The sequence below is a fragment of the Impatiens glandulifera genome, chromosome 6 (assembly GCF_907164915.1).
Source record: "Impatiens glandulifera chromosome 6, dImpGla2.1, whole genome shotgun sequence".
Taxonomy (NCBI): Eukaryota; Viridiplantae; Streptophyta; class Magnoliopsida; order Ericales; family Balsaminaceae; genus Impatiens; species Impatiens glandulifera.
Genome location: NC_061867.1, coordinates 46276567 through 46295177, shown reverse-complemented (window position 1 = coordinate 46295177; position 18611 = coordinate 46276567). Strand labels below are relative to the sequence as shown.

Sequence of the window (18611 nt, the reverse complement as noted above, 5' to 3'; positions counted from 1 at the left end):
TTTGCAGATTCTTGGACCTTGGCAGTAGAAACAAACAACCAGGTAATAAAAATTGTACGAAATTCTCAAGACCTTCCAAACTTGATGATATCAATTCCCCTCAAAAGACACACATATAAAAGAAATATGTGCTACCTTCTGCTAATAAATGTTGGTTTTGTAAAAAAAAAAAAGCAAGCATCAAGCTCCAATTATCCGGGTATGCACACATACAAATTGTAAAAAGCATACCTCTCGTTTCTTAGCAATCTCCTCTGTCTCCTCTAACTCCACGTCAAGTTTCTTCCTTTGGATATTTTCTTCAGCAGTATAAAAATCATTCTCTTCCTATTTTCCAACTCCCAATTTTGCATCCCGCATATCAGACCTTATTGGCTCAATTATTCCTTAATATAAACCGAAAAAATAATTTACTATCCAATTATTTGATAGAGAAACATTACAGATGCACAAACAATGAAGTTTCTGAAGAAATGTTCAATTTTCGTGTCTATGTTGAGAGCCAGTTCACCCATAAAACCTTGCTATAACATATTATAATCAATCTACTTCAATAGGAGAATTGATGTTTATTTACCTTGTTCATCCTTCCCAAGACCTTTTCCTTTCCAACCCATCTTTTGGAGAAACTTAAATCCAATATTAGAAGATGACAATTGTGTATTCAATGAAGCTTGTTCTACATTATCAAGATCAACATTTTCAGTAGGCCTGTGATTAATTGGCAGAATAAACACAAGAGTATGAATATCTGAAGTATATGTAAGACAATCAAATTTACTTTTGTAGAAATCCAACAACCAGCAACCTAAGAAACATCTCGATACTTACATCCACCTTTTCCGGCAGTGTATCTCTCGGATTCGTTTCTTGTCTGCTGTTATAGCATCTTTGGTGATTCATTTTATCCTGTATACATAAGACGAAAACCCTTAGAACTAAAGAAGAAACGAAAAAACTCAATTAATCACAAAGAGGAAAGATCCAACTTTAGGGATTCGAATTTATAATCTCATATAATACCAACCATTTCCTTCAAACCCAGTTGACCTATCTAGCCAAGTCTGCATATTTGATGAAAGACCCAATCTCAAAGATTTAATAATTTGAAAGAACAAGATCTAGCTAGAGAATACAAGGCTTTGGAAGTGTGGTGTCGAGGTCGGAGCGAACATTGCGTTCGACGGTGACGGGGCAAGTGGAGCCTCCGATGATAAGCCGTTCTTGTCTTGAGTCGTCGTCATGTATGTGTGTTAATCTGATATCTAGAGATGAATGCATCGCGATCACGTCCTCCATTGGAGATTGTTCTTTCGTAGTTTATTGTAGATCGATTCGAAACCCTAGCCGTTTTCATATATTTTACAAATGTCTGAATCTCAATATATATATACCAAATGCGAGAAATACCAAATGCGAGAAATACATTTCTCGTAATTGAGCGGTAAAACAGGCGGGCGAGGGTATTACAGACTTTTTACAGGGCAAAAAGGCCATTTTTGCCAATTTTATCTACCGTGGGCCTTTTTTAGAATTAGACATCTTATGAGGGCCATTTTATCAAATTTCCCCTCTATACTCTTTGGTTTGTATTAAATGTAACAATGATAAAAATGCTTTGTGATAAAAAAAATTGACAAGAGGTAAAAAAGATATTCCTCGAGATAATGTTGTTAAATATAACTTAATTAAAAATGTTTTCTAGTTCAATACAAATTCAAAAAAAAATTAGAATGAAGTAATATCTGAAAGTTGTTTCAGGAATAGACACTGTCCCTATAAAATTATACTTTCCTCAATGTAATTGGTACACACAAATATTAGAGATACAATTTCCATGTATTTAGGAATGAGTAAGTTTTTAGTTTCTTGTACTCTATATACATATCAATCCATCATAAAACCACATTGTTGAATATAATATACTAACACAAGTTTCAATAGTTTCTCCAAATAATTTGATAATTCTTCTCTCTATTAGGTATTTCTGTTTTTATACAACACTAGAAACAAGATAAAATTATGGAAACTACATTCCAACTAGGTTGGTCAGTTGGCAATACTAAAACGCATTTTCACTCCCTTGGACGCGCTAGCCAAAGGGAACTTAGAGCGCGAAGTCGGGAGAAATAATCGTGCATGGCAAGTAGAGCACGGGCAGACTGTCGAGTTGTCAAAATCCGATGCATTTGTTGGAGGGTTTGCTGCCTTAGGTTGTCACCCTAGCCAAATTTAAGACCTCATTAGTACATTTATTTGACAAAACAATTTATGGATAATAGACAGACAAACAGCTGAAGGTTTTGCAATTAGATTAACATAAATTTATTTGGCAAACAAATCTAAAAAGTTGTAAAAAATAAAACCTAGAAAATTTGAAAACAATTTATGGAGTTGGAGCTGGGCATGTCATCAAATTTATGAATATATGTCTAATTATATTATGTTTCAGATCACTATGTCATCTAAATTAACACATGAATAAGATATTTTACAAAAATTATGTTTCAAAGCAAATTTTTACAGTTTCCTCGTATAAACCCATAATCATATTTATCACCAGAAAGAGTTTCCAAATGGGCTCCACTGTGTATTTGAATTTTTATTTTATTTTTTTAAAACGGGTTCCGCTTCTGTGCAACTAATCCCCGCAGGTTAAGCACATAGTCCGCAAATCTACTCAACCAATTTAACCAGACAAGCGAAACTTGCTGTCTACGGGCTCAAACCCAGGACCTCAGAGAGGCTGGGGGACCTGAGGTATCCACCTCCTTTTGCCGCTAGGCTAGAAGAGGGGATGTGTTTGAACTTAGTCTTGCCCAAATCCGTCTAAAGGAGACAGAAGGAACGTTACTATTGAGTTTGGTGAGGGGTCAAAAAAATGTCTTGAATAATGTCCAATCATGATAAACAAATGATTGGATCATCCACAAGAGTTGCTAGAAATTGGCATAAATTCCGGTGTAACCAATTAGCTACATGTTCCTACCAAACATATCTAGATCTGTATCCAAAAAATCATTGGCAATTTCTTAAGCAAATCCGAATCCACGTGCAAAAACAGGAGTAACCAAATATGACCACAAATTAATGTAAGGCTCACAAATTATGTTCGTCATCTTCAGGAACAAGAATTTTAATTTGTGAGCCTTGCATTAATGGCTACTTAACCTTTGTATATTTATTGATAAGTTCCATCACCATCTCAATAACAATCACAATATGCTAATATATACAAAATTAACTAACCTCAAACAATTACCCAAAACTGAAATTAACTAACTTTGGTAATGAATAGTTACTAAGGCATGTTTGGGTTTCTCTCTTTCAGTTTAGTGAATATGTTGAAAAACTTATTTCACAATGGACAGAACAAGTAAAACTTCAAATACGGGAATCAAAACATAAGCAAATAGGAAATGCATAAAGAACCATGTAATATTGAAATTCAAGTATTATAATAAGAACGAAAAACAATTACCTGACGTATAAATCCTTCAAGTGTTCCTAGTTTCCCCATGGCCATAGCCATTTGACCCATATAGTTTGCAACATTCCCAGCTGAACCAGAGGAGGAGCCAGAAGGTCCACCAGACAATGTCTCTGCTAAAGACTGTTGCAAAGCGTCCATTCCTTGAGAAAGTGCATCCTCTGCCTGCTGAGAAGTATGCTGCAAGTTCCTTAATGAAGCCAGTTGCTGTTCTGTCAAAGGCTCTATTTGGCTCACCAGAAGCTGAAAAATTGCAACATTCTTGTTAAGTGTAGGGAATTTCCCTCCTAATCAATCAAAGAACTAAGAAATATAACAGCAAGAAACCAATAAAACAACACAAGATTTGATATCGGAGTTCGACCCAAAAAAAATGGTCTACGTCTCCGTCGAGCTCTGTTACGAACTCGATTCCACTATCACAATTCAACGTTTCAGTTACACCTCGTTCTTTATATATATCACTCACACCTCTAAAATCTCTAACTACCTTGTGTGAATTACTCATATATATATATATAAACAACTTGTTCTAACTAACTTAACAAACTTAACAAACTTAAGCCTTTGACACTTTAGTTAGTTGGGCCTATTTAATTGGGCCTGACCCATCAACTCAATTTCAACAATCTCCACCTTGGGTTGAAGGGTCCTTCTCTTGTTCTAGTGAAATCGAATATGTTCATCACTTCATTGCTCGAAGCCTTCATTGCACTAAATCTCTTGAACTCTAAGCAAATCCAAACAATGCCTGAATTTACTTAGAGGTAGTACCTTGGTTTCAACATCAGCCGGGTTATCTTCTGTTCCAACCTTGTTGATTGAAACCACCCCTTGTGCTATCTTCTCTCGAATGAAATGGTGCTTGATATCCACGTGTTTTGTTCTGTCATGGAACACGGGATTCTTGCACAAGTGTAGTGCACTTTGGCTATCTGTGAACACCGTCGCAGGTCCTTCGAATACCTTCAAATCTTGCAGCAGACCTTGAATCCACATTGCTTCCTTTACAGCTTCAGTTGCTGCGATATATTCGGCTTCTGTTGTTGATAAGGCCACTACTGATTGCAACTGGCTCTTCCAACTGATACAGTTACCGTTCACCAAAAAATAGAAAGCCGAAGTTGATTTCCTTGAGTCTTTATCTCCTGCATAGTCTGAGTCCACGTAACCAATTACACTAACCTCTGCTCCACTTCTTTTCTTGTAACATATCCCCACATTAGTAGTCGAGGCTATGTATCTTAGTAACCACTTCATTGCGAGCCAATGTTCACGGCCTGGACTCGCCATAAACCTGCTCAAGACACTAATCGCATGTGCCAAGTCTGGCCTGGTACAGACCATTGAGTACATCACAGACCCAACTGCACTTGAATACGGAATCTTTTCCATGTAAGTCTGATCTGACCTGGTTTTTGCCGAGTTCACAGACGACATCAGATACTGATTCGTGATCGGCAACTTTGCTGGCTTGGCTCCTCGAATTTCGAACTTGTCAATCACCTTCTCGAGATACCCTTGCTGGCTGAGAGTCATTACACCATTCTTCCTGTCTCTCTTAATTCTTATCCCAAGAATCTTAGCAGCTTTGCCTAAGTCCTTCATATCGAACTCGAAACTTAGAACAATTTTCAACTTCTTCACACTTGAAGCTTCTTTGCTGATTAGTAGCATATCATCTACATATAGCAGAAGATAATCAGCTTCAAGTATATTCTTCCCTCTAAAGTATAAACAAGTATCATAGCTACTCCTCATAAAGCCTTGTTGAGTAATAAACGCATCAAACCGTAAGTACCACTGCCTTGGTGATTGTTTGAGTCCATACAATGACTTCCTAAGCAAACACACCATGTTCTTCTCTTGCTGAACTTTGAACCCTTCTGGTTGCTCCATGTAGATGGTTTCGTCTAAATTTCCATGAAGAAACGCAGTCTTAACATCCATCTGTTCTAACTCAAGATCGAACTGAGTTACCAGCGAGAGCATTATCCGAATGGTTTTGTACTTAACAACTGGTGAGAAGATCTCATTATAGTCCACTCCTTCCTTTTGAGAGAACCCTTTAGCAACTAATCTTGCTTTGTACTTGACCCCCTCTTGAATCGAAATACCTTCCTTGATCTTATAGATCCACCTGCACTTGATTACAGATTGTTTGACAGGCCTTGGAACAATCTCCCAAGTTGAATTCTTATAAAGTGAATTCATTTCTTCCTTCATAGCTTCCATCCACTTGGATCTATCACTAGAACTCAAAGCCTCTTTGAAATCTTCCGGCTCAGTTTTGTCTAACTCAACTGCTGTCATAAACGCATATGCCAACATATCGGTATAAACTGAGAACCCATACCTCTGGATGGGTTTTGGTTGCCTCCTTTCCCTGTCCCTTGCGAGTTGATAACTAACTTCCGACTGAGCTGTAATTTCCTCGTCTTGTGCCACAACAGGTTCAACATCTGTACCAGTAAATTCCTCCTGATTATCAGCAACCATTTCAGTGTTTTGATCTGAAATCAATGGCTCCACCTGACCATGATCCCCTGCATTAATCTCCACTTGACCAGTCCCCTGCTCGCTTTTACCCAAGTCACATTGATTAGATTGATTCTGAGAGAGACACACAAACTCCTCTTCATTGAATACTACGTCCCTGCTGTTTATGGTTTTAAAACCACCAGACTGTTTTAACCACAGCCTATAACCTTTCACTCCTTGAGGATACCCAAGAAACACACACTTCACACTTCTTGGCTCTAATTTGCCTTCTTTTTGATGAGCGAAGGCTGTACATCCAAATGGTCTAAGATGAGACAAATCTGGAGGTTTACCTGTCCACATTTCTTCAGGAGTTTTGAACTCAATTGCTGTCGACGGACATCGATTCACCAAATATGCTGCTGTCATTACAGCTTCTCCCCAGAAAGACTTGGACAAACCTGCCCCGAAAAGCATGCATCGAGACTTATCTAACAAAGTCCGATTCATTCGCTCAGCAACGCCGTTTTGCTGGGGTGTGGATCGAACTGTTCTATGTCTTTGAACCCCTAGCTCACGACAATGACTATCAAACACTTCGTTGCAAAACTCTAACCCATTATCTGTTCTTAGGATCTTTAATTTTCTACCTGTTAGATTCTCAACCAAAGTCTGCCATGTTTTGAACTTCTCAAAAGCATCACTTTTGTGTTTCAGAAGATAAACCCATACTTTACGAGAATAATCATCTACGATTGACAAGAAGTACGAGTTACCTCCATGCGTCGATGTTTTCTCAGGACCCCATAAGTCTGAATGGACATACTCCAACACGCCCTTAGACTTGTGAACCCCGGTCTTAAATTTCTGCCGATGCTGTTTGCCTAACACGCAATGCTCGCAAAAGCTTAGACCCTTGACTCTATCTGAGCCTAATATATTCTTGTCGCTGAGAATCTGCAAACCCTTCTCACTGATGTGACCGAGCCTCCGATGCCATATCGTAGCCTTCTTGTCTTCATCTGAAACTACAAGTGCAGACTGTCTCGACACAGTTTCACCAATCAGCTGATACAAACCTTCTTGCTTGATACCTTGCATCATTAACCTGTTTTCCTTCATTATCTTCATCTTCCCCGACACTATCTGATTTGTGTATCCTAAGTCATCAAGAATCCCGAGAGAGACGAGGTTTCGTGACAGCTGAGGCACAAACCTGACTTGTTTCAGAACCCTTACAACACCATCGAACATTTTTATGCTGACATCTCCAATACCTTCTACTTGACATGCATTGCTATTTCCATCAGCACCTTGCAACCACTCAGTTTCTGGAAATTAGAGATCCAATCTTTTCTGTACGTCATGTGGAAAGTACAACCGGAATCAAGAACCCAGTCCCTTCTACCATCTTCCATTGACGCCATCAAGACCTCTCCACTGTCATAGCCATCACCATAATTCGCAGATTCTTTAGTCTCCACTTGTTTTTTCTTGTTATCTTTCAGCCAACTATAGCAGTGGTTTCGAAGATGACCAACCTTTCCACAATGATAGCATTTTCTTGTTTCCGCAGATTCCGATTGTGATGTTTTGCTTTTCTTATCTTTCGATTTGTTATTGGTACGAGGTTGCCCTTTGGCCATGTAATTCTCGCCATTTGAACTCGCTTTCTTTTCTGTCCTTAATTCCAACTCTCTCGACTTCAATGCCGAAATCACCTCTTCAAGAGTGATACTTGTTCGTCCATATTTGATCGCATTACGGACTTCTTTGTAGGATTCGGGAAGAGAGTTGAGGATGATTATTGCCTGGTTTTCATTGCTCATTGCTTCGTTCTCGCCTGAGTTTGCCAACTCGATATTGAGTTTCAAGAACTCATCAAGATTTTGAGTAAGAGTCTTTTCTTGCATCATCTTGTAACTGAACAGCCTTTCCTTCAAGTAAATCTTGTTAATCAAAGATTTGGATTGGAACAGCTCGTCTAGGCGTCTCCACATCGATGCCGGAGTCTTCTCATTGTCTATCAACCGAATTACAGAATCTGAGAGATGGAAAATGATTGTACCAATTGCTGTCTCTGTCATCTCGATCTTTTGATCTTTATTCATCTCCATTGGCCACGAGACTGGTTCTTCTAGAGTTCGCAGAAGATGCTGCTGTGCCAAGAGAGCCCTGATTTTCCGCTGCCAAATGCGAAAATCTCCATTGCCATCGAACTTGTCAATGTCAGTCTTCATGCTTGAGATGGACTGCCACTGGAATTCCCAAGGTGCCGTTTTCTGTGTTGATCTCTTTCTTGTATAATATTGAACCTTGTCCACTTTGTCTCTTTCTGCGCCTGAGCCGGAATCTTCCTTATCCGTATCACTAGCCAGCATTAAAGACCTTTCCAAGATTCTTCAAGATTCTTCAAGATTGATTCTAATCTTGCCCAAACCGAGCTCTGATACCACTGTAGGGAATTTCCCTCCTAATCAATCAAAGAACTAAGAAATATAACAGCAAGAAACCAATAAAACAACACAAGATTTGATATCGGAGTTCGACCCAAAAAAAATGGTCTACGTCTCCGTCGAGCTCTGTTACGAACTCGATTCCACTATCACAATTCAACGTTTCAGTTACACCTCGTTCTTTATATATATCACTCACACCTCTAAAATCTCTAACTACCTTGTGTGAATTACTCATATATATATATATAAACAACTTGTTCTAACTAACTTAACAAACTTAAGCCTTTGACACTTTAGTTAGTTGGGCCTATTTAATTGGGCCTGACCCATCAACTCAATTTCAACATTAAGACATAAGAAGTGTAGGAATAAATAACTCACCAAAAAGATCTTGTCAAAATTATAAATTCTATAATCCGATTAATATATCGCCAGTGTGCTCGAATATGAAGAATTTACACGTAGTTATACTCTTCCTAGCTAACTTGTTATCGTGAAAAATGTGTTGGATAGTTAATTCCCCCTGTCCGCGGATTTTTTTTATTTCCACCGATCCTCGTTTACAATTGATATTTCTTTATAACAGAAATTGACAAATATATCAAATATTCATATTATTACGAAAATGTAGATAAATCTAAAAACTTTAAATTATTACATTTATTATTCAAACAAAAATAATATATAAACAAAACAGTAAAAGAAAATATAAGTATAATAGTGAGATTGTAAATATACTAGTTAAAATAATATTATCCTATTTTTTAGGATTGAGATTGTCATTCCTATGCTAAAGAAAGCTCTGTTAAACTCAAAGAAGTGGGATGTTCTCTTAGAACTTGTTCAGGTGGGATTATTTAAATACAAAAATATCTTAAATTTCCTATTTTAAAATGTATTTTTTCATTAAAAGTCTTTTACCCAAATAACCCATTTTCATAACCCAAACCGAACAAAGGTTATTCAAATAACCCACAACCAACACCACTACATAACATTTATAATGAATAAAATAATGAAACATTATTATATACCATCTTAATAACTGCCTGACCTTTAGAAGCTCTGAAGAACGAAAGCCACCCAGCCACAAGAAACACCTCTCAGCAGGGGTGGTCCACATGCCAGATAATATATGGAAAACGTCTGCTTTTGCTGCGTTGGCCTTGAGCCTGAAAATATCATCGTAGTGTGATATTATACCATCAATAATAGTACGAAGTTCTGCATCGCTTGCATGGGCATTTACTGCTGATCTAAGCTCGTTCATGTGCCCATTTTGCTCTTCAAGCCATCGAGCATACTCCATGTCAAATGTCAATGCCCCTGCAAATTATTACTTTGTCAGATAGTGTTTTTGATTTAATGCATTTAAGGTTCTTGATTTCGCTTAAAATCATATATGACAATTACCATTTCCAGTCGTTGAATGAGTTTGGTCACCGGAGCTTGATATAAAGATTCCCTACAAGACAGGAGAATTGAGGATCAATAATACACATAAAACAGATAAAAAAAAAATAGGAAGAATAGAATAGGGGATGAAAGCATTTTGTTTTCTTGATTATGTAATTCTTGTATATTTCAATGAATAATGAAGAAGTCATTTGCCTATTTATAGACACCACATTAAATTATATCTTATTTAAGGCATAATTTCATTATATAACCAATGTTCAAAAATATAACAAAATATTCATTATCACTAAATTTCTTCAACAAAAACTGCAGACGTCGGCTGCCTAATGAGTAACCACTAGTGGAGGGCTTCAATAGGACAACTACATCTACTTTTAACTCTATTCAAACCAAACAAAACCAAGAATGCCCATGTTCCTTGCAAAATGCGCTTGATTGTTATATAGTAAAACGTGTTCAGTGTCTTCAAGAATGCCCATGTTATCTAGCTAAAAAAACTCTATAATCTAGATCATAATACCCAACAAAAACATTCACCATCAATTTTAACATTTTTTCAATTAGATTGTGACTGTGACTAGATTTTGGCAAAATATCAGTTCCATATAGGGTCATTTCTTCTGCATATACAAGAAGATAACTTGTGACCTATCAAATAGAATTAAAAAGAGAGACAAGTGTAATTTGTATAGTAGCATGTCAAGCTCCTCGAGCTTGCTCGAGACCTAAATTGCTTTGAGAAGTCGACAGATATGAACAAGATATTTTGAATGAACAAATCATCGGGGTTGTGCTCAATAGACCTTCTCATATAGTGTAACGTAAAGAAATAATACTTATATCTAATTGGAGATCAAAGAATGGTGATCAGTAATGGCCAAAAGGAGAAAATGGTGCAGATCATATTCATTTTGACGATTGTACTAAAAATATTCATGTAATCAATGTCACGTTGTTGATAGAACCCTTTTGGCAACAAGGCAAGCTTTGTAACATCAGTAGTGCCATCTATTTTCTGTATGAGTTTAAAGACATATTTTCCGTCAAGAATATCCCACTAAGAAGATTGGGTAAATCGCATAAAAAAAGAAGGGCTTCTTCATAATGCAAGATCACCTCTTATGAAGTTTGGCAAGATCGCAAATGAGGATAAGCACGTTCATTGAGAAAATTATGGAAAGAGTGAACCAAACCATGAGAAAAAGCAAACTAAAGAGGCAAAATCGAGGTTCAGGCACTAAACCTACAAACTTCATAGTGGATTGACCTATGATAACCGAAAGGATTGAGGGTCAAAACGAGTGTTGTGATCCAAATCATGTAGTTCTGTTGATTAATCCTCAAAGAACCGATTTTTTTTTAAATGATATTGGCCGGTGAATTATTTTCTTCACCCATTGGATTCGTGTGGGACCCTGATGCTTTGATACCAAATTGAGAATCATACATAAGAAACTGAGAGAAAAGAGGTAGAAGAGAACAGTGGAAGAAACCAGTTGTTTTCTTGATTCTTTGTCACGTAATTGTTATCTATTTTAATGAATGAATGATGAAGTTATTTTTCCTATTTATACACAACAAAGGGAAAAGTCCTTTTTAGATAATTTTCTAATTAATATTTAAGATAACCTTTTCTTAAATAGCCTACTCAATTTTTAACTTGGACTTCTCATTGGGTACTGATGTGACGACACAACAGAATAATCTTTACCAGGAGAAAAAAAAATCAATATGAAGTCATACATGCCTCCAAACACAACTGTTTTAGCAAAAAAATAAAGTGAATGATAACTGATTAGCGTGAGCAAAAGGTCCATTTCAAACCTGCTGCCTTGCTCGCTGTAGCTCTTGTTCTAGTTGGGTGAATTTCAATCTGCTGCTCTCCAGCTGCTGGACGTAGGCCTATGAAAAACAACATTTACAAAGAGAAAATATCTTGTTTTAGGCATAACTAAGTGACAGTTAGCACAAAAATATACGTTTACCCTCTTTTTGTTGATCCAAATTAAATATGATATTGTTTCTAAAAAAAACATATTTTATGCCAAATAAAGTTAACAAGAGATCGTAAATTTACCTGCTTCGAAATAAGCTAATTGTGAATTTAATTTTGCCAGTTGATAAGAAATTGTAAATATGTATAAAATAGTGCAAATGTTAGAACACATTGAAAAGGAGATGATTCACCAAAAATTCAGTCACATCTTCCCTATTCTTGAACAAATGGAAAGGAAATAAACTTCCTAATGAAAAGGAGAATTTTGGAAAGTAATTTTAATTTACCTTAATATTATTTTTATTCATTTGTATCAAGATAGTCTTGCAGCAAAATTGTGTGTATCCACTAATATAAGCTCTTCAAAGAAATATTATAGGGATGGAAAATTCAATCTGTCCTGATGGAACCGAGCCAATTTGATCCCCGAACAAAAATAAATAACGATTATATAATTATAACTCATATATTTACAACGTCACCATTATATATTAATTTTACTTCTTAATATATTAAAGTCACCGAGGAGAAAATTACTGAAACTCATGATCTTGTAGGCATGAGTTCTTATGCTCTACCACTGAACTATGAGTCTACACAAGGCATTTCTAATTAGCAATTCAATAAAATTAAACTTTGTTAATCTAATTTGCATTCAATGTGAATGAATGTTTAACCTTTCCTGTTAGGCCAATCCATATTTAGCAGATGGTATTAGAAATTCAATAAGCCCACAATTAGCAGATATCTTCTACATAATTACTTCATTTGATTAGTTATTCAAAACAATTTGAATAAACATAATTATCCTATTCTGATTGTTTTACATCTCTTGACCATGTGTCTTCGTCTGATAGGCCCTTAAAAATTGTATTTAGGAGGAGATGAATGGAGAAAATAATAATATAAAGCGAAACCTCTCACCCCTGATAAAACAAACACCCGGAAATAAGGGAAACCAACATCAAGAACTGCGGGTCATCATGATAGCTGACAAAAAATACGGAAAACAAAAATGACATACTTTTTTGCGCAATCGACTTTTTCTTGCAGCTTCACGATTTTGAGCAAGCCTCCGAAGAGTCTACGAAGATGAATTAACAGTGATCATCAATATTCAAACAGGAGACATATATGTCATCAAACCAAAAAAATTTACCTTCTGATCTCTAGTTCTATCACTGGAATCTGAAGCAGCCATGAGAAGTAGATTACCCCTTTTTTCAGACTAATATACAGCAGAGTATCATTGTTAGTTTCATTTCAAGGCAACAATAAAAAAATAATCAAAATATATATAGCTCACCCTCATGTTCTTATCATCAGTATCACCATCAGTGGAGATATCAGTCCTGGGACTAGCATCTGCCATATGTTTGAAACAAGGTTTCTAGTCCAACCTGATCTTGGTTTTGATGAACTCGACCTTCTGTTTTTCATATAAGAAACATGAGAGAAATAACATAAGTAAAGACCAAATCATCCTTTGGTCATCAAAGCCAACTGATGGAGCGACCCTTGATACGATACGGAAGCTAAAGCTACCAAGAAATGTAGGATCGACCCGGATCCAATGGTCAGGAACAAATGAAGACAAGTAGGAATGGATGCCACATCAATTAATGATCAGCAAGCAATTAGTCTATTACATTAGTATGAATTGGATTTGATAAGATTGTGTTTACAATCTTATAATTTGAGTATTTCAATTCATTAACCTCCAAGTCTTATAAATATCACAACCCATTCCCTTCCTTATTATCAAAAACTCAAAGAATCAAACACTATCACATGCCTGTTTCAACAGTTGTATTGATTTCATTATTCGAATCTCATCATCATGCAAATGACATGTATTAACAACTTACACAATCTTGTAAATGTGTAACGAGTAAACCAAATTTGGCAGCATGAGAACTTTTCCATCAGTAAGACAAAATTCACCATCTCCTAAACAGAAGATAAGAAACCTGAGAAGCAAACCCACAAAGCAAATTCACCTCAGGAAGACAACTGATACATAAAAGGAAGGGATTATACACTTTACAGCAACAAAACATAAAAAGAAAAACCCTAAAAAAACATTAAACACTCATTTATCAAATCAAATCAATTTTTTTCCAAATTTGAAGATCTTCTATTTATTTAGTGGTCTATCTATAAAGTGTTCTCTTTAGTAAAAGAAGCTCGCAATGTCAACAATAAAACCGAATGTTTAATCAACAAATGCAGTAAATTACTGTAGAAAGCTGAAGCTGTATTAGCAAATTAGAGCATTAAGAGAATAAACCCAACTGATAAAAGCTCAAATGAGTGGAGATAAAGATTACCCTAAAGAGGAAGCAACAAGAAGATCAAATCACATCTTCCTTTAGGCTTAAAGAGTTACTTCCTGAAGTGGGTAAATCAAGAAATCTTCGAGGTTCCAATCTGAACAGGACCAGGAACTTTGATATGTACCTGAAAGTTGCTGACCTCTGTTGTGTGTGTTTGTGTGTATGTGAGAGAGAAAGAGAGTCAGGTTTGAAGGAGATGCATGCCAATCTCTAGACGTCTTTTTCCTGGCGCAAATCCTCCACTTTCCGATGACTGCTGACGATTTTTTTTATATTGGTTGGGTAAAGTTTTAGTGGGTTTGACATCATATAGTCTTGTTTGGTTTTAACTAAAATTTTAGAGAGAGAAAATTAATATTTATATAATTAATAAAGAAAAATTATTGGGAAAGAGAATTTGAGAGGGAATTACGTGATAATCTGATTTGGAAAAATTAATAAATTTTGGAAAAATTAATAAATTTTCTCTCTATTCTCTTATCATCCTTTATTTTTTCAGCAAGTGACGCAGTTACACTCTTTTTTTCTCTCATTTTCTTTCTCAAATTCTCTTCCCCGCATTTTCTTTCTTAAATTCTCTCCTCGTTTGTATGAAATAGTCTTGTATCTTAATTTTAGTCTTTTGTAAAATTTTCTAAAATGTATAAATGTTCTTTTTGAGATATATATATTTTTAATTTTTAAAATGGTTTGGTTGACATTAAAAGATGTGTAATTTGAAAAAAAAATATTATTATAAAAGGATGATTATAAATATACTATAAGGAGACTGAAACAAAACTCATCCTATATCTTCTCTTCAATAATTAAATTTTGTTTTATAAAATTTAAATTTAAAAATATATATATTATAATAATTTAATTAACTAATAACGGTTTGGGATTGGATTATTTAAATAACATAAATATTTTTTTTAATAAAAAAGTTTAAAAGGTATTAATTTATAATAATAATTTAAAATATAAAGTATTTTAATTTTTTTGTAATGAATTGAGTAATGTAATGAAGAAGAGTCGAAAGATGTGATATATTTTTATTATGTTTATTCAAACTAGTATGAAGGTGTGCATTTGCACGGATAAGAATATATATAAAATATTATTTATTTATAAATATTTTAGATAAAATTAAGTTTAATCTTAAACATAATATTAACATCTATTTTATCTATTTGGCACTCACTTAATCCCTCGATTGACCCTCATCTTATGACTCAAACTTTTTCATATTCATTTTTTATCTTTTCGACAAACTACCCACCAATTTTAGTTGACATTAATTGATGACAACACCTTTTATATTTCGTCAAACTTAATCACTAAGCCTCCAATTGATCATCATCTTGTGACTCACACTTTTTCATATGCATCTATCCCTCGACAAACCAGTCATAAATCTTAGTCAACCTCTTTTTTACTTCCACTTCAACAAATCAACAATCAATCTCAATTGATCAAAGACCTCTTATTCAACATCAAACCAACCACTAACCACCACCTGACATTCATCTCATGACCTCACACTTTCAAATGTTCGTCAAACTAACTATTAATTCCAATCACAATTGATCACAGACCTCTTATTCAACGTCAAACCAATCACTAACCACCACCCAACATTCATCTCATGACCTCACACTTTCAAATGTTCATCAAACCAACAATTAATTCCAACCTCACACTCGATAAATCATCCACCACCCGACCTCCATCTCGTGACCTCACACACTTTTAAATTCTAGCTAAACCAATCACTAATTTCGACCTCACACTCGACAAACCACTCACCACCTGACATTCATCTCGTGACCTCACACTTTTAAATGATCGTCATACCAACTACTAATTCCGACCTCACACCCGACAATCAACTATCATCCGACCTCCATCTCGTGACCTCGGACTTTCAAATGCTCGCCAAACCAAAGTTGCGCCACCTTGAAAATATAAATTTGCATGTTTTGAAATTCAAACTCTAGTCTTTAACATGAGATGTGAACACTTAAACCATTAGACTATTTATGATTGTTAAAATAATTTTATTATTTTGTGTATGTATATATATTTTGTATTTAATATTTATTATTAAAAATTTTATATTAACATAAAAATTATTTATATTTATAAAGAAAATATTATATATATATATATATATGAAATAAAAAATGTATGATAAAGATAAAAATGGATGATAAAAGATAAAAATGTATTTATATAAAATTAATAATAAAAAATAATATATATATATATAAGGTAACAAATAAATATAAAATTATGAAAGTATATAAATTATAAAGTTAGGTGTATTTTTAATTAAAAAAATAAAAAATTATATTTTGAATTAATATTAATATAAATATTTTTGTAAATAATAATATATATTGTAATGAAAAACTAAATTTAATTAAAAAAGAGGGAGGACGAGATAAAAGAGAAAATACTAACGAGTGAATTATATATTTGATGACTATATTAATGATTATATTAATGTGGTGTTGTTGAGTTTATTATTATATATATATATATATATATATATATATATATAAAACGACCTGAGAATCCAAATATTCATTCTAATACATTTTTTTTATATAATTTTGAAGCTTCTTTGATGAGTTATTTTAATATTTTCAACTTTATTTGTAAAATCTTAATTTGAAATTGGAGCTAGGTTGGAACAAAAACAAATTATTTTAAAATTTTATTTTTTAAAATATCTCATTAAAATATTAATTTAGATGAAATAAGTTATAAAATAAATTTTAATTATATATATATTAAAATTTAATAAGATTTTTTTTGTTCTACTTGAGTTCTAGATATTTTCAAACATTCAATATTAATTTTTTTTTGTCCTACTAATTATTTTTTTTAATGACATAATTTAAAATATCAAAAAACAAGTTTTATATTTGTGAGAAAGTTGTTAATATTTGATGAAAAATAGACTTGGAAAAGGATCTAAAAAATGTCCTTCGGGTTGGCGGATTCTGGATCTGGTTGCGGGTCTTTATTTGTCAATTTGCAAGACGGACTCTTTTGACTTATTTGATGTAGTGGTTAATGAGATTTTTTTTTTATTCATTTTTTTTTACAAAATCATGTTTAATTAAATTTTTGGAAAATCAGTTTTTTATGGTTAAAATTCAAAGATTTTTTTTTATTTTTTAAAATAAATTAATTTAATTTAATTAAATAAATGATAATTTTGATATTTAAATATATAAAATAAATAATTAGATGATTGAAACTATGGTTATATTTTTATAAAATCTTAAAAATAAAAACACTTGTTTAAAAATTGTTTTTTTTTTTTGTTTAAATGGTAAGTAAGTGAATTAGTAAGGTTTTGAAAATAACTAAATTTTTTGAATCGACATATTTTGAGAATTCATAATTCTATTGAAAAAATATTGACATAAACATTATTTATCTAGAACTCTTTTCAATTGGTTTAAAATATTCACATGATTAACCTATTAACACTATGACAAATATTTTAAAGATTTTAAATTTATTGAATAAATTGTTGTTTGTAACATAAAATAGGAATGAAATTTGTTCGAAGACATATATGAAAATAAACATATAATACGTGAACACGACAAAAACAATGAGAATTAAAATGATATTTAAAAAAAAAATAAAAAATTCATCCTTATTATAGACTCACTTTTGGAATGGAATCTATTAATTTTTAGTAGATAAAGAAAATTCAAACAAGAAAGCACATAAAATTTTGGATCCCATGTCTTAATACCAAAAAAATATTAATTTTGAAAGAAATATATTTAGCAAAAAAAATATTATGGATCCTTTAGCCATCTAATATCATGTTTGTCTTTTGTTTTACTTTTAAAGAAATATATATTTATTAATCATTTTTTTTGACAAGACGTTATCCTGGTTCCGAGTCTAGTATTGGGTTCGTATATCCGATTCGTCTGTCATTACGTCGACAACAAGGATGTTGCCAAATAGTTGAAAAGTTATGAAATCTTATTTTTTATCCTAACTTTCTTATTAACTTATATTAGGAGTTCTTTAAAATTATGTATATTTCAAAATCTTTTAATTACTCATAAATTTCTCATTCACAAAAGTATCACTTTTTAGAAATTAGTATTTTGTTTCAATATGTTCTATTTATAATTTTATTGAAAAAACATTTAAACTATTTTTTATTTTATTTTTTGTATAAGACTGTGTTATTCATCATGATTTAATTATATGTTAATATTTTTTAGATGATGATACATATTATAGCTAACTTTGTTGGTATAAAAAAATATATTAGAAATAATGCAAATTATTGTGTGACTTTTTTATTCATTTGTTTTAACTATTATTTCATAAACCCAAATTTATACAATACAAATTGAAGTTTCTATGTAAAAGTTTGATTGCGATTGAAAAATGAAAAAACAAAA

General features: G+C 33.3%; 1 protein-coding gene across 3 annotated transcripts; it reads right to left on the bottom strand.

Annotated features, from left to right (window-relative positions):
* Positions 1-1815: 1815 nt before the first annotated feature.
* On the bottom strand, positions 1816-14466 carry LOC124942329 (transcription factor TGA2-like). Of its 3 annotated transcripts, none has more exons than XM_047482809.1 (10): positions 14176-14466; positions 13714-13858; positions 13152-13274; positions 13005-13073; positions 12870-12929; positions 11674-11751; positions 9844-9895; positions 9485-9756; positions 3482-3733; positions 1816-2222 (listed from the first exon to the last, which is right to left on the bottom strand). In XM_047482809.1, exons 3-10 carry the CDS (start codon positions 13215-13217, stop codon positions 2076-2078), a joined length of 996 nt encoding a protein of 331 aa, XP_047338765.1. In that variant the 5' UTR covers positions 13218-13274; positions 13714-13858; positions 14176-14466; the 3' UTR covers positions 1816-2075. The 3 variants fall into 3 exon arrangements, with proteins under 3 accessions (XP_047338765.1, XP_047338764.1, XP_047338766.1); XM_047482808.1 differs by having other exon boundaries at positions 13714-13815; XM_047482810.1 differs by lacking the exon at positions 13714-13858.
* Positions 14467-18611: the final 4145 nt, after the last annotated feature.

What these genes read in the sequence shown, in the direction of transcription:
- LOC124942329 (XM_047482809.1), bottom strand. Translation starts at nt 13,217, where the DNA reads ATGGCAGATGCTAGTCCCAGGACTGATATCTCCACTGATGGTGATACT. An exon ending in TACAGCGAGCAAGGCAGCAG is followed by an intron (nt 9,896 to 11,673) that starts GTTTGAAATGGA and finishes CCTGTCTTGTAG; the next exon opens with GGAATCTTTATATCAAGCTC. An exon ending in TCATTCAACGACTGGAAATG is followed by an intron (nt 9,757 to 9,843) that starts GTAATTGTCATA and finishes AATAATTTGCAG; the next exon opens with GGGCATTGACATTTGACATG.